The following is a 13,351-nucleotide window of genomic DNA, read 5'->3' on the forward strand; positions in this document are numbered from 1 at the left end:
CTGGAGCCTGCTTTGGATTCTCTGCCTCCTTCTCTCTCTGCCCTTCCCCAACTTGTGCTCTCTCTCTGTCTCTCAAAATTAATGGAAAAAAAATTTTTTTTAAAAAAAGGACAATAGCAAGTGATGGAAGGGATATGGAGGACTTGGGATACTCCTTTATTGCTGGTGGGAATGTAAAATGGTGCACTACCTATAAAAAAAAAGTTTGGCTATGCCTCAAACAGTTAAACATAGATTTACCATATGATCCAGCAATTAACTTATAGGTATATACATACCTCCCCAAATTGAAAACATGTTCAAACAAATCCTTGTACAGGAATTTATAGCAGCACTACATAGCCAAAGGTATAAACAACTCAATGTCCATCAAACGATGGCTGGAAAAATGGATAAATAGATGTATTTCCATACAATGGAGTCTAATTCAGCCATAAAAAGAAATGAATTGATACGTACTACAACATAGATGAACCTTGAAAAGATCACACCAATTAAAAGAAATCAGACATGAAAGATCACATATTATACGATTCCATTTATACGAAATATCCAGAATATGCAAACTTAAGGAGACAGGAAGTAGATTAGTCATTGCCAAGAGCTGAGGAAGGGGAAAATGAGGAGTTACTTCCAATGGGTACAAGTTTTTATTTATTTTTTTAAGTTTATTTATTTATTTTGAGAGAGACAGCAGGGCAGGGGCAGAGAGAGAGGGGAGAGAGAATCTCAAACAGACTTCATGCTGTCAGCACAAAGCCTGATGTGGGGCTCAAACCCACAAACCATGAGATCATTACCTGAGCTGAAACCAAGAGCCAAATGCTTAACTGACTGAACCACCCAGGCTCCAAAACAAGTTTTTATTTTGGATTGAGCAAAATGTTTTGGAACTTGATAGAGATGCTGGTTACATAACATGTAACTATACTAAAATCCATTGAATTGTTCACTTTAAAATGGTTAATTTTGTGTTATGTGAATTTCACCTTAATTTTAAAAGGGTGAGGGAGCTTCTAGACCAACAGGGAGCAAGGAACCTGAGCAGTTCTGAATGGGTTCCTGGCAGAGACAAATCACCTGTCAAAGCTCATTTGTGAATAGTTGGTGACTTGGGGATGGGGACCAAGCATGCTAAGGAATGAGGAAGCTTCCAAAGACAGGCAACTAGGAAACCACCCTCGTTTTTAAAAGATGCATCCTGACGTTAAAAGAGAAGGATAGATACAGTGTCTCAAGCACAAAGAGGGTAGCATGGAGAATAGACCAAGTCATGAAGGAGGGCATGGGTCCAGCAGGAGGGCAGCTGAAAGAAGCAGGGCTAGAGACTTTTCTGCCTCAGTTGCCTACCGTGACAGGGAAATGCTTTTTAGACCAAAGCCAAGGGCACAACAAAAAATCCAACTAAACAAATTTAACAACATCTAGGTGGCACAGAAGCCTAAAGCAAAGTGACCCAAACCTCGTATTGTGTGATTTCATTGATGTGAAATGTCCAGCACAGGCTAATCTATGGTGACATTAGATTAGTGGTTGCCTGGGACAGGCAATAGGGAATCACAGCAAATGGGTGGAGGTATCTCATTGGGGATGATAGAAATGTTTTAAAACAGGAGGATGCTAAGGATTACACACATGGTAAATTTACTAAAAATGATTGAATTTTAGGGACACGTGGCTGGCTCAATCAGAAGAGCATGCAACTCTTGGTCTAGGGGTGGTGAGTTTAAGGCTCATTAAAAAAATAAGTAAACTTGGGGTGCCTGGGTGGCTCAGTCGGTTAAGCATCCAACTTCAGCTCGCTCGGGTCATGATCTCACAGTCTATGAGTTGGAGCCTCCCCCCTCCCCCGTTGGGCTCTGTGCTGACAGCTCAGAGCCTGGGGCCTGGTTCGGATCCTGTGTCTCCCTTTCTCTCTGCCCCTCCCCTGTTCACGCTCTGTCTCTCTCTGTCTCAAAAATAAATAAACGTTAAAAAAATTTTTTTTAAAAATTGTTACACGTAAAAAAAAAAACATATTAATCTGGATTCAGTGGATCCTTTAAACTGGGGGTAGGGGTGCCTCATGGCTCAGTCAGTTAATCTTTATGATCAGGTCATGATCTCAGGGCTGGTGAGTGAGTTCGCATCAGCTGTGCTGACAGCTCAGAGCATGGAACCTGCTTCGGATTCTGTCTCCATCTCTCTCTGCCCCTCCTATGCTAACGTCTGTCTGTCTATCTGTCTGTCTCTCTCAAATACAAATAAACATTTAAAAATTTTTTTAACTTGGAGTAAAACAAGAGGCCTTTAAGGGACAGAAGTACCCAGGTGTGCCACCTCGAGGGGCTTTCTTCTTTGCCTAAAGGCTTTACTTAAAAAAAAAGAAAATAAAATTTTAACTTTTGTTTTCTTGTGTGTGTGTTTATTAAAAATAAGACCAAAAAAACAAAAAACATAAAACAAAAAAAAAACAAAAACAAAAAACAAAAGGGACAAAACAAGAACATTGCTAATTTGGGGATGTGAGTACTCCAGTGTAGGAGCGCTATATTGTATACGCTATGTTGTACTGTAAACGCTATATTGTACTCTGCGTTTCTTGGTTTTTGTTTTGTTTGTTGTTTTGTTTTGTTTTGTTTGTTTTTAATTTTCAAAATTAATTCAAAGGCCCAGTACAGGACCCGGTTAAGGGACCCAGAAGTGACAATGGTAGTTGGGTTATTATGATTATTTAGTTTAGGTCTCCTACTTCCTACGTGATTTCCTCAGGCTTTGGTCCACAGACTAGTAGGATGTTCTTGTTTTTTTACATATGAAAGCAAATTAAACTTTTTCTATGTTGCAAATATTCCTCACCCCCATCTCCACCTCCACCCCCTCCTCAACAGTCCTTGATCCTTGTCCGGATGTTTCTTTTTGGTAAGTCCTATAGGCACCTTGCCTCATCTGACCCATTGCTCCCATCACCTTTATACACTCCACCAAGGCCTGGGTCCGGGTTTCCTGCCAGCCCTCATCCAAGCTGCAACTTCCAAGACCTTATTGGTTTAGAAATGGGATCCTGCCACTGCCCTTCCCCCATCCCAAAAGGCTCCTCATTTCCTCTCAGTCCTGTCAGGAGAGCTAAATCCCCCACTGCTGGTACTGGCCTTGCCTGGGACGTCCCTCAATCTCTACCCTATCTGCCTTGTACTGGGAAGCATTTTTCCAGAGACGAGCTTTATGTCTGACCCCTGGCAAGGGGAAGCTCCTGACAGATAGAAGTGTGTGAATTCAGGTGAATCTTGGGGCCTGCATCTCACATCTGGCACTATCCAGCCCCGCTAGCACTGAACACTGGGCTTTACCTGGGGGCAGTGGCTGCCACAGAAGGAGGCCCTGTGTGAGAAGCTGGCCTAGTAGTAACGGAGGGTGGAGGGAGGTTGGGAACTCCGAGCTGGGAGTAGAGACTGAGCCTTCTGACCTAAGCTGTGTGTGTGGTGGTAAGGGTGTGGTAGGGGGTGAGGGGCAGGTCCTGCCTCCCCCGGGCGGCTGATGAGGCCCAGTCAATTAGGAGCTTAATATCTTCTCCTTTCATGTGTCTGTGACCATTGCAACCTTACAGGTTCTTCCCTTGATGGTCTGTCAGCCAGTGTCACCTGCCTCTTCTCATCACCTACTGGTTCCAAGACTCTAGGACCTGGCTTAGGATTTTCAATATTTGCAGGTCACATTGACCCCTCCTTGGCTTATTAAACCTGTGTCCTTTGATATACTATTTATTCCTCCAATTGCATGCACAACTACTGAGACAAGGTCTTTGGAGAGGAAAGCAAAATAGATGTCTTCTTGAGGCTTGTGTCACTGGAGGCTGCAGCTCCCACCTCCCTTGCTGCCTGAGCAGGGTCAGGGTTTGTGTTTCTCCCTTCTGCCTCCTACTGGGCCAGTTACTCCATCTCACCCTCAACACTAAGACCTTCTCTGAAGCCACCCATGTCCTCTCCTTCCTAGTCTGTATCTGTCCCCTTCTGGCCTTCCCACTGAGGTCTGAGCAGCCATTGCTGTCTTTTAAGCCTCCTGTTTTGCTGCCCCACTAGATCCACTACCCTCCCCTCAGTCCTTCAAACCTGCAGATGGGACTTTGGTCCTCCCCCACTCCACTCTCAACATCCGCCATCTCCATAGCAACTCCCACTTGCCTCACCCTAGGGAAGCCACCCTCCCTCCTCAGAGACCTCATACATGCTTCTCTACTGGCCTGATTCTGTTCCAGCCATGTGTCTGGATGTTTGTTTCCCTCTCTCACCCCCAAGTGCCTCTGCTTGTAGGATGGAGTAATGAGACCACCAAGCTGGATGATAAATGCTGGTGAGGCAGAAATGAAGCATTCAGCAAGAGAGAGAGGCAAGGGGAAAAGATTCATCAGATAGGAACACAGTGGCATTATCAGACACTTACTGTGTGCAGGCCCTAAGTCTCTGGCAGCTGTATTCATTTTCTATTGTTACTTAACAATTACCACAAATTCAGTAACTTAAAACGACACCCATCTATTAGCTTACTGTTCTGCAGGTTAGACACCCCGGCAGTGGCCTCTGATCCAGGTCTCACAAAGGCTGCAATCAAGTTTCGGGCGGGGCTGGGCTCTTATTCAGAAGCTCTAGGGAAAAATCAGCTTCCCAGTTCATTCAAGTAGTTAGCAGATTGCAATTCCATGCAGTTGTAGACTGGGGCCCCTATTTTTTTTTTTTTTTTTTTTTTTTTTTTGCTAGCTGTCATGTGGTCCTCTTCTCAGATTCTAGAATTTCCCCCTATATTTCTTGTCACATGCCCCCCTCCAGCTTCAAAGCCCCTGGAATCCTTCTAACTTCAACACATCTATAGATGTGCCCAATACAGTTGCCCAGCAGCTGACCAAGGTGGGAGGCAGGTCCTCTGATCTTGTCCCCATACTGGAGGCTAAGTCAGCACCCCTCCCCCCATGCTGGACCCCACACCTGCTGCATAAGGCATGGGGTCCACTGAGGTCTCAGGGAAATCTTCTGACCTTTACGTCCTCCTGCCTTGCCTCTAGACCCCAGGAACAAAGCATAAGGCTAGGCCAGCCCACCACTCCAGCCTCACCATCCAGCCTGGTTCACAGGTGTCCTGGGTAGCTAGCCCCACCTCAGGGTCTTTGCAGACCAAGTCTGTTTCCACACAACTCTTCCCACATATTCTGTCCCCTAAAGTGACTTCTGATCTTTGGAGTCTGGCTGGACACCACAGTCTTGGCAGATGTACTATCCATCTCACCCCCACTTTCCTTTTATTCTGAGGTGTGTCCCAGAGCGCTGAGTGCAGAAGGCATTCAGTTCAACATCCATTCATTCGTTCGTTCATTACTCGCCCTGGGGCGGGTGGGCCTGGTGTGTGTGTGAGGAGGTAGGGGTCATAGAGACAGGTTGCCTCCACCTTCTACCTGGGACACAGGCTTGAGGGGCGGAAGGGGTGGAAGATGGGAGCCAGGGCCTGGGGTGGTGTCTGCTCCCTCATTCCACTCGTAGCTACCGGCGGGTGTGGAGTTCGGCTGCAGGAATATCTCTTCTGCAGTCCACGCAAGGGCTGGAGTCCGATGGACCAGGGGTGAGCCCTACTCCTGCCTCCACTCTTGCTCTGGGCAGAAGGCCGCCACCTGGGGTCGCAATGGAGTCTAAACCAGCCGAGACCCATCTAGGGCTTCAGACCGCCTTCCCAGCCTTTGTCGCCTTGCAGCAGCTCTACACAGCCGGGAGCGCACGAGGGCGTGGCCCGCAGATTGACAGCGCAGGCCCCGGCGCATCCCAGTCCCTAGGGCGACGCCGGAAGCGTGTCCTGGCCGAGACATTCCTTGCTGCCCCGCAGCCCGAGCCTCGGCGACTTTAGTTGCGACTCAGTCGAGAGCAGGAAGTTCAACACCTACCGGCCTGAAGCGGCGGCTGATCGCCATAGAAACACCGGAAACGTGCTCCGACCTAGCGCTTCCCTGCGCCACAGCGGCTGCGGACTTCGGTTCCGCCGGCGTCGCAGCCTGAAAGTGTGGCCTTGGCGGTGGTGAGCGGGAGAAGGCCAAGTCCCGGCCTGGTGCCTGAGAAGGAGCCGGAGGTGGGGTCGGGCGGGCATCCCCTTGCTGCAGGGCCGGCGGGCAGGCCGGGGCGTGCCCAAGGGAGGGCGCCGGCGCTAGGTTTGGAGTGCACGCTGTGGACGTGAGGGGGCGCTGCAGGATGGGGGCATGGCTCTGGCTAGCGCGCGGAGGCGGGAAATACAGGTTGGCCGGGTCTGGAGCGGGGGCAGCCCGAGCGGATCAGAGAGGGGGCTTTGGGGTTAGGGTAGGGAGCGAGCAATGGAGCAGAGTATGGGAAAGAGTGCTTGGAGCAAAGCGCATGGCGTGGGCAAAGGCGTGGCAGCGAGAATGCGGCGCCATACCCGGGAGGGTGGGCCTTTGTTCTGAGGCGCCAAGAAGACCCTGCCTGCTGCGTCTGGACTGAGAGATCACAGACCGGGAGCAGGGTGGAGGTGGGTCGGAAAAGGCAGGCTTCAAGTCGTATGGGTTGATGCGCAGGTTTCTGCCCCAGTCGCCCAGACACAGATTTGAAGGTCTTTAGACGGTGGGTGAATAAAGACGGGGAAAAGTGCTGTGGCATAGATAACGATATGTGCAAAGACTTGGCTTTTTTGACGAATTGCCAAGAATTAATTCATCACCATGGAGGGCTCTGAGCAGAGGAGGGTCCCGATCTGTCAGGTCTGAACAGGCTCCCTCTGGCTGTCGCGTGGGGGAATAGACCGGGGGGGGGGGGGGCGGGTAACACAAGGAAATGACTCCCATCAGCCTCCACCAATGGTACCGGGGCAGTGGAGGTGTGCGAAGTGATCTGAGGGTAAGATATAGAACATGCAAGAAAGGGAGGGGTCTGGACCCAGAAGAGGAAAGGTGGTTTGGGTAAGAGGAGCCAGAGGGGGTGAGTCTGAGACCCCATTAGACCAGGAAGGTTAAGAGAAGCCACACTCCAGGGCTCTGTGACCCCGCCTGAGCTAGGCTGGTGGAGTGAGAGTGAGTGTCAGGGTGTGACCTGCGTCCCGACTGTCCTCCCCTAGACTGGAGTTGTGTGTGGCTTGAGTACAGGATGAGCCAAACTCATCTTTGTTTGGTAGAGGGGAAACAGCCTAGTGAGCATGGTGCCTACTTGATGAGTGATGACGGGTGAAGTATCAGAGCTTCTCAGATTCCCAGAGTCCCCTGGGGAGCGGTATCCCCTCCCCTTTCTGGTGTCTGAGCGTGGGCAGTGCTGGGATTAGGAAGCTAAAGTTTTGACAAGAATCATCCGGGTTGCTCAGACATGCTCACCTGGAGGCCGCTGCTATTCCACCTTTCCCTTCCCAACCACACACCCTTCAAAGTCCACACAAGCCCCCTCTCTACACCACACCCACACCTTGTGCCCTCCAGGCTATATCAAGATTCCAAGATGCACCAGGCTGCAGGGGGCACCTCCCTACCTGCTGCGTTGGGGTCTGCCAGAGACCTTGTATTTTTCTTCTGTGGAATGCCCGCCAGGCTATGCCCAACCTACTCTCAACCCTTTGTGACCACGCACACCCTGAAACGCTTAGCCCAGGAGGCAGGTCTGCCATCCCGCCCCTGCGAAGACCTCTGCATACACTAGTTAACATAACCCAATTCCGAGGCAACAGACTTTGGTCTCCACAGGGTCTTGAATGCTCCAAGGTTGGATGATGTAGTAAAGGGAGATCAAAAAGAAGCTGAGAGTGGGAGGAATCACAGCCAGCCCTGATGCGGAGTGGATAAGGTGTGACAGCCAGTTCGGGATGGGCATCCCTGCCCTCTTCTCCACAGAGCTGGTCCCTGGAAGGGGGACATGGGGAAGGTTTATGGATACTGGAGTTAGGGCGAGGGGGGTGTGAACCAGTATAGGGGAAGCTGAGCTCCGCTGGGCAGTCAGCAAGACTGGGAGGGAGCCAGATATTTGGTATTCCCAACCTTCTCCCAGGGGTGTGCCGGGAGTTTCCTAGGTGGAGCTGCAGAGGTCCTGGAGTCTGGGGGTGGGAGTTGGGGGTAGTCCTCTATATGGGAATAGGGCTCGAGGGGCCTTTTGGGAAGGGCTGGGACTATGGTGCGCCCATGGGCCTTGTCCCGCAATAAGGGCTCAAGGGGCAGGGACAATGAGGCGGGGAGGGGGGGGGGGCCTGGCTGACCTTCCCCCCCCCCCCATCCGGTGCAGATGGCTGCAGCAGAGGCGGTGCACCACATACACCTGCAGAACTTCTCCCGCTCGCTGCTCGAGACCCTCAACGGGCAGCGGCTGGGTGGTCATTTCTGCGACGTGACTGTGCGGATCCGTGAGGCTTCGCTGCGTGCCCATCGCTGCGTGTTGGCTGCCGGCTCGCCCTTCTTCCAGGACAAGCTGCTGCTCGGCCACTCCGAGATCCGCGTGCCGCCAGTGGTGCCGGCGCAAACGGTGCGCCAGCTCGTCGAGTTCCTCTACAGCGGCTCGCTTGTAGTGGCACAAGGCGAAGCGCTGCAGGTGCTCACGGCCGCGTCGGTGCTGCGCATCCAGACGGTCATAGACGAGTGCACCCAGATCATCGCCCGCGCCCGAGCCCCGGTCCCCGGCGCGCCCGCGCCCCTGCCCACGCCCGTGCCCCCACCTCTTGCACCTGCGCAGCTACGCCACCGCCTGCGCCACTTGCTGGCCGCGCGCCCTCCGGGCCACCCCGGTGCCGCGCATAGCCGCAAGCAGCGCCAGCCGGCGCGCTTGCAGCTGCCGGCGCCCACTGCGCCCACCAAGGCGGAGGGGTCGGAAGTCGACCCCTCCCTTCCCGCGGCCACAGACGACGGCGGTGACGGCGAGGAGGACACCGATGATGAAACCGACGGCGAGGACGGCGAAAGCGGCGGCCCAGGAGAGGGCCAAGCGCCCCCTTCCTTCCCAGACTGCGCTGCCGGCTTCCTCACCGCCGCCCCTGACAGCGCGTGCGAGGAGCCGCCCGCACCCGCCGGCCTTTCGGACTATGGCGGCGCCGGCAGGGACTTTCTTCGGGGCGCTTCGGCGGCCGAGGATGTGTTCCCCGAGAGCTACGTCTCCGCTTGGCAAGATGAGGATGGCACCGCGGCGGAAGCCTGTCCCGCCGAGACGCCGGCCCCGCCTGATTGTGTCCTGTCTGGATCCCGAGCCCCAGGCGTGAAGACCCAGGGGCCACCTGTCTCACTTTTCCCCTTTCATCTGGGCGCTCCTGGGCCACCTGCGCAACCTCCTCCCGCACCCTCGGGGCCTACTCCTGCGCTCCCTTCCGCCTTCTATCCCACACTCCAGCCAGATGCGGCCCCTAGCGCTCCTGCTCCTCCGGGGGAGGCCCCAGCCCCGCCCACCGCTCCCGCTGTGGCCCCCTCGGCCACCCCTGCCAGAGCCCCGGGTTCCGAGCCGCCTGCCTATGAGTGCAGTCACTGCCGAAAGACGTTCAGCTCGCGGAAAAACTACACCAAGCACATGTTCATCCACTCGGGTGAGCCAGGATGGGTCTCTGAGCCCTTTGGTCATTGGAGATTCAAGCCTGAGGGGTGATTGGGCACTAGGCAAGTGGGGTGGAGGCACTCATGTAGTTATGTTGCTTTTTCTTGACCCCAGTGGAACCTGGAAATTGAGCCCCAAGTGCGATGTGTGGCGGGGGGGGGGGGGGGGGGGGGGGGAGGGGAAACCCCATCCACATGGAGAAGCAGGTTCTCCTGCCCAACCCCTATTTCAATTTATTGGTGCAGGGAGAATCCTCAGGCTAGGTTAAGGAGCAGGAACTTGCCCAGAGCTTTTGGAAAGCTGGCAGTGGAGCTTTTAGTCACCACGATGAAGCTTGGGATGGGCAGGAGGGATGGAGCCTTGGCAGGAATATGTGGCCAGGTAGAGGAGTCTCCTTGGTCTCCCTGGCTGTCAGTGGGTCCTGTGACTGGCACTGGATGTGAGGGGAGAGTGGGTTTGCTGGCCTAGCCTTCGGAGCTGGCAGAGAGGTGGCCTGATCGCGGCTGGAGGGAGATGGGGCTGCAGTGTGGGGACCCCACAGCTGCAGAGGGAGGAAAGGGGAGCTCCTCGAAGACCACTGAGAGTACCCCTAAACCCTTGGGGTGTCTGGGAGGTGGCTCTTTACTGGCTCAGGGAGAGGTAGAGAGTGTGCTAGATGGTGCACTGGAGATTATGGAGCTAGGGGCTGAGGTGGTGGCTGGCAGGTCCTGGATGTGTCACAGGGTGTCCAGGGTGCTCCCTAGAGGCTCAGGTAGAGGACAGGGGTATGGAATGTCAAAGACTGCTTGCAGGGCCAAACTGGATGTTGTTAGGAAAAGCAAAGGTTTAGCTGGAACACCTGTAGGAGTGGAGTGGGGAGTTCTGCAGGGCCAGGAACTTGGGATTTCACTGTGAATGTTGGAGAAGGCATCAGTGATCTGAAGTGGGAAGTGAGTGAGATGTGATTTAGTTTTAAATCCCTACCTGGCTGTCTTGGGGTTGAAGGAGAGAGGATATAGATGTAGCCTGTGGAGAGCTGTCAGGGGCCCCAAGGTAGTACCAGCCAAGATTTGCCAGCTTCATGTGGCCTTAGCCAGGTGCAAGGCCTGGTCTGGGGGAACTCCCTGCCCAGGCACTGCCCTGCAGCCCTCTGCCGCTGAGATAGGTGGGTTTTTTTTGTTTTTTGTTTTTTGTTTTCTTAACACCTGATGAATCTAGGGGCCAATACAGCCAGCCTCCCCCTTCTCTGATCAGGGTAAAGGGGGCAGCCTACTCTGGCACCCCAGGTACATTATAGCTGCCAGCAGACAAGGGTTTTCTGGGCAACAGGGCTTCCAGCAGGAACCAGGCAGGTATGCCCGCGTCCCTCACAGTGTAAGTGTGCTGGGCCTTGCCGGACTGTTACCAGAATGGTGGCCAGCGATCAAAGTACAGAATGCTCCATGGGCATGGCAGGAGTTAGGGGAAGGGAGGTTCCTGGAGGTGGGGGAGACCTCAGCGGTGAAGTCCTGTCAGGCAACGATGTCCCAGACCGGCAGGATTCCCTGTTGGGAGGATACCTGTTAGAGTTGAGGGCCCCTGACGGTGGTATCCTGGTATTACGGTAAGGGTCCGGGAAAGCGGCATCCCCGCTGAGTGGGGAAACATACTGGGTCATGGCCGGGTGGGGGAGGGGTTCCCTGTTGGGCCGGAAGGTCCAGGAGTGAGGAATGGTCCGGGAGTGGAAGGGGTGTCCCTTAAGGGCAGGGGGATTCAGGGTTGATGGGCAGTTTGGGAGGAGAGGGGAGTCCCTGCCCGTCAAAGGCTCCCCGGGGCTCCTTCCCAGATGACATACGTGCGCGGCATGCCCTGTCGCCCACAGGGGAGAAGCCCCACCAATGCGCCGTGTGCTGGCGATCTTTCTCGCTGCGCGACTACCTGCTGAAGCATATGGTCACGCACACAGGCGTGCGCGCCTTCCAGTGCGCTGTCTGCGCCAAGCGCTTCACGCAGAAGAGCTCACTCAACGTGCACATGCGCACGCATCGGCCCGAGCGCGCGCCGTGCCCCGCCTGCGGCAAGGTCTTCTCACACCGCGCGCTGCTGGAGCGCCACCTGGCCGCGCACCCTGCACCTTGATCCAGGCCTGGGCCCGGCTACGCCTGCCGCGGGATTGACCACGCTCCCGCGCTGTAGGCCAACCCCTGCAGGTCCGCGACCTCCTGTGGAACTAGGCCACGACCACTGCGGAACCGGTAACACCCCTGCCGAGCCGCTTCACACCTGCCTAGACGCCTTGACCACGTTCCCACTACCAAACCACGTTTTCCCCAGAGCACAGGCCCTCCCTCTGCTACCACCCTTCTTTCCAGACCTGACCAGGGGTTCAGCCTGCCTTACTACTGTACTCCTTCGTACTCGGACCCTCCTGATAGTGGCAGGCTGGGGATGGGGTTGGTCAGAGACCCGACCATCCCTGAGAACTGGATCATCTCCAGCCTAAACTGGGCGCTCAGACCCTTGGGCCAGGCCCAAGATTTGTGGCTCTGACTCCTTGCGTGAGTGTGGGTTCTGGAGCTGCTCCTCTCTGCCCCAGTGTCAAGCTGGGTAAGAACCCTGGCTCCCCACCCCGAACTACCCCTCCCTCAATCTGGTGTTTAAGGGGGCTCAGTGGACCCATCATGGACTGGGGTCGGGCCTCGGGACTCCTGCTCTCTAATAAAGTACTGTGGGCCATGGGTCCGAAACCCGGAAGCTCTGAGCTCCCGGATGGGTGCGTTTCTGTCCCTCACACACTGGCTGTAGCAGTCAGGACTCAGTGCCCCCGGCTCTGGGCAACACTGCTGCCACCTACTGGGCTCTCTGGGCAGAGACAGGACGGTAGGCTTGGCCATTTCAGGGAGGGTGTGGGATGCACACATGACTGGTGCTTGACTCTTCTAGAGCCCTTGCCCTGTGGGGAGAGGTGTAGGCCAGGCCTGAGATGGGTCTGGGAGAGAGAGGCCGCATGTGGGAAACCCTCAGAATCCCAGCTGCTGCTGTCCAAGATGCAGAATTGAGGCCCTTCCCCCTAGATCTCACCACCCCCCACCTCCGGAATCTCAAGGTCCTTTGGATTTGAGTCTTCCCCCTCCCCCATTCTGATGGGCACGATGGTTGAGCACCTTACTTTTGAGGGGGTCCAGGGAGTCTTTGGGGTTAGGCTACCATGTGGGGATCTGAGCCCCAGGATACCTGCCTCGGCCATTAACTTCTGAAGTGCCAGGCAGGAGGTGGGAGCAGCAGCCAGGACCGTTGGGCTGCCCACTGGGCAGCTGAAGATACTGATACCCAGTAGTGAAGCAGTGTCACAAGACCCCGCATCAGTTCAGCTGCCAGCCAAGAAAGCGGTCACTCTTCTTACTCCAGAGCATTGGCGGCACCTGTCTTAAGGATTTGAAGCAGGTGGAGAGGGGATTGAGCTGGAGGGTGGTGCTCCGCCCTGACCTGTAGGCTCCTGGGTCAATGGCAACGCCTTTCTGAGCTCCCCCTCTGTGACTGCCTCCCAAAGGTGAAGGGTTAAGGCTTTTCTGTCCAACCATTCATAAACTGCCCTGCCCATGTTCCCCGGGGGAGGGGGAGTTCAGCCTCCTGAACCCCGAAGACAGTCCCCATCCATGCCAGGGGGGTGAAGCACAGTGTCATAGGGCGCAGCCCATGGGTGGGGATGGGGACATCAGAACTGGGTTTGCATTCAGGCACTGGATTTGTTCATTCAGGTATTTACTCGGTGCCTGCCATGTACCTGGTAGGAGGTAGGCACAGTGAAACAAACAGGTCCAAAATGGCTGGGGGTAGAGTCCAGAGGGCAGGAGCATAGCAGTCAACAGCTCCTGGGCTAC

At 54.7% G+C, this 13,351-nt stretch overlaps 1 protein-coding gene across 3 annotated transcripts; it reads left to right on the top strand.

Annotated features, from left to right (window-relative positions):
- Nucleotides 1-5,690: 5,690 nt before the first annotated feature.
- Nucleotides 5,691-12,390, top strand: ZBTB45 (zinc finger and BTB domain containing 45). 3 transcript variants are annotated; one of them, XM_042969919.1, is made up of 3 exons: nt 5,691-6,084; nt 8,223-9,504; nt 11,353-12,390. In XM_042969919.1, exons 2-3 carry the CDS (start codon nt 8,223-8,225, stop codon nt 11,607-11,609), a joined length of 1,539 nt encoding a protein of 512 aa, XP_042825853.1. In that variant the 5' UTR covers nt 5,691-6,084; the 3' UTR covers nt 11,610-12,390. The 3 variants fall into 3 exon arrangements, with proteins under 3 accessions (XP_042825853.1, XP_042825852.1, XP_042825855.1); XM_042969918.1 differs by lacking the exon at nt 5,691-6,084 and adding an exon at nt 6,143-6,247; XM_042969921.1 differs by lacking the exon at nt 5,691-6,084 and adding an exon at nt 6,350-6,495.
- Nucleotides 12,391-13,351: the final 961 nt, after the last annotated feature.

Source organism: Panthera tigris, chromosome E2, assembly GCF_018350195.1.
Source record: "Panthera tigris isolate Pti1 chromosome E2, P.tigris_Pti1_mat1.1, whole genome shotgun sequence".
In the NCBI taxonomy this organism is placed as follows: domain Eukaryota; kingdom Metazoa; phylum Chordata; class Mammalia; order Carnivora; family Felidae; genus Panthera; species Panthera tigris.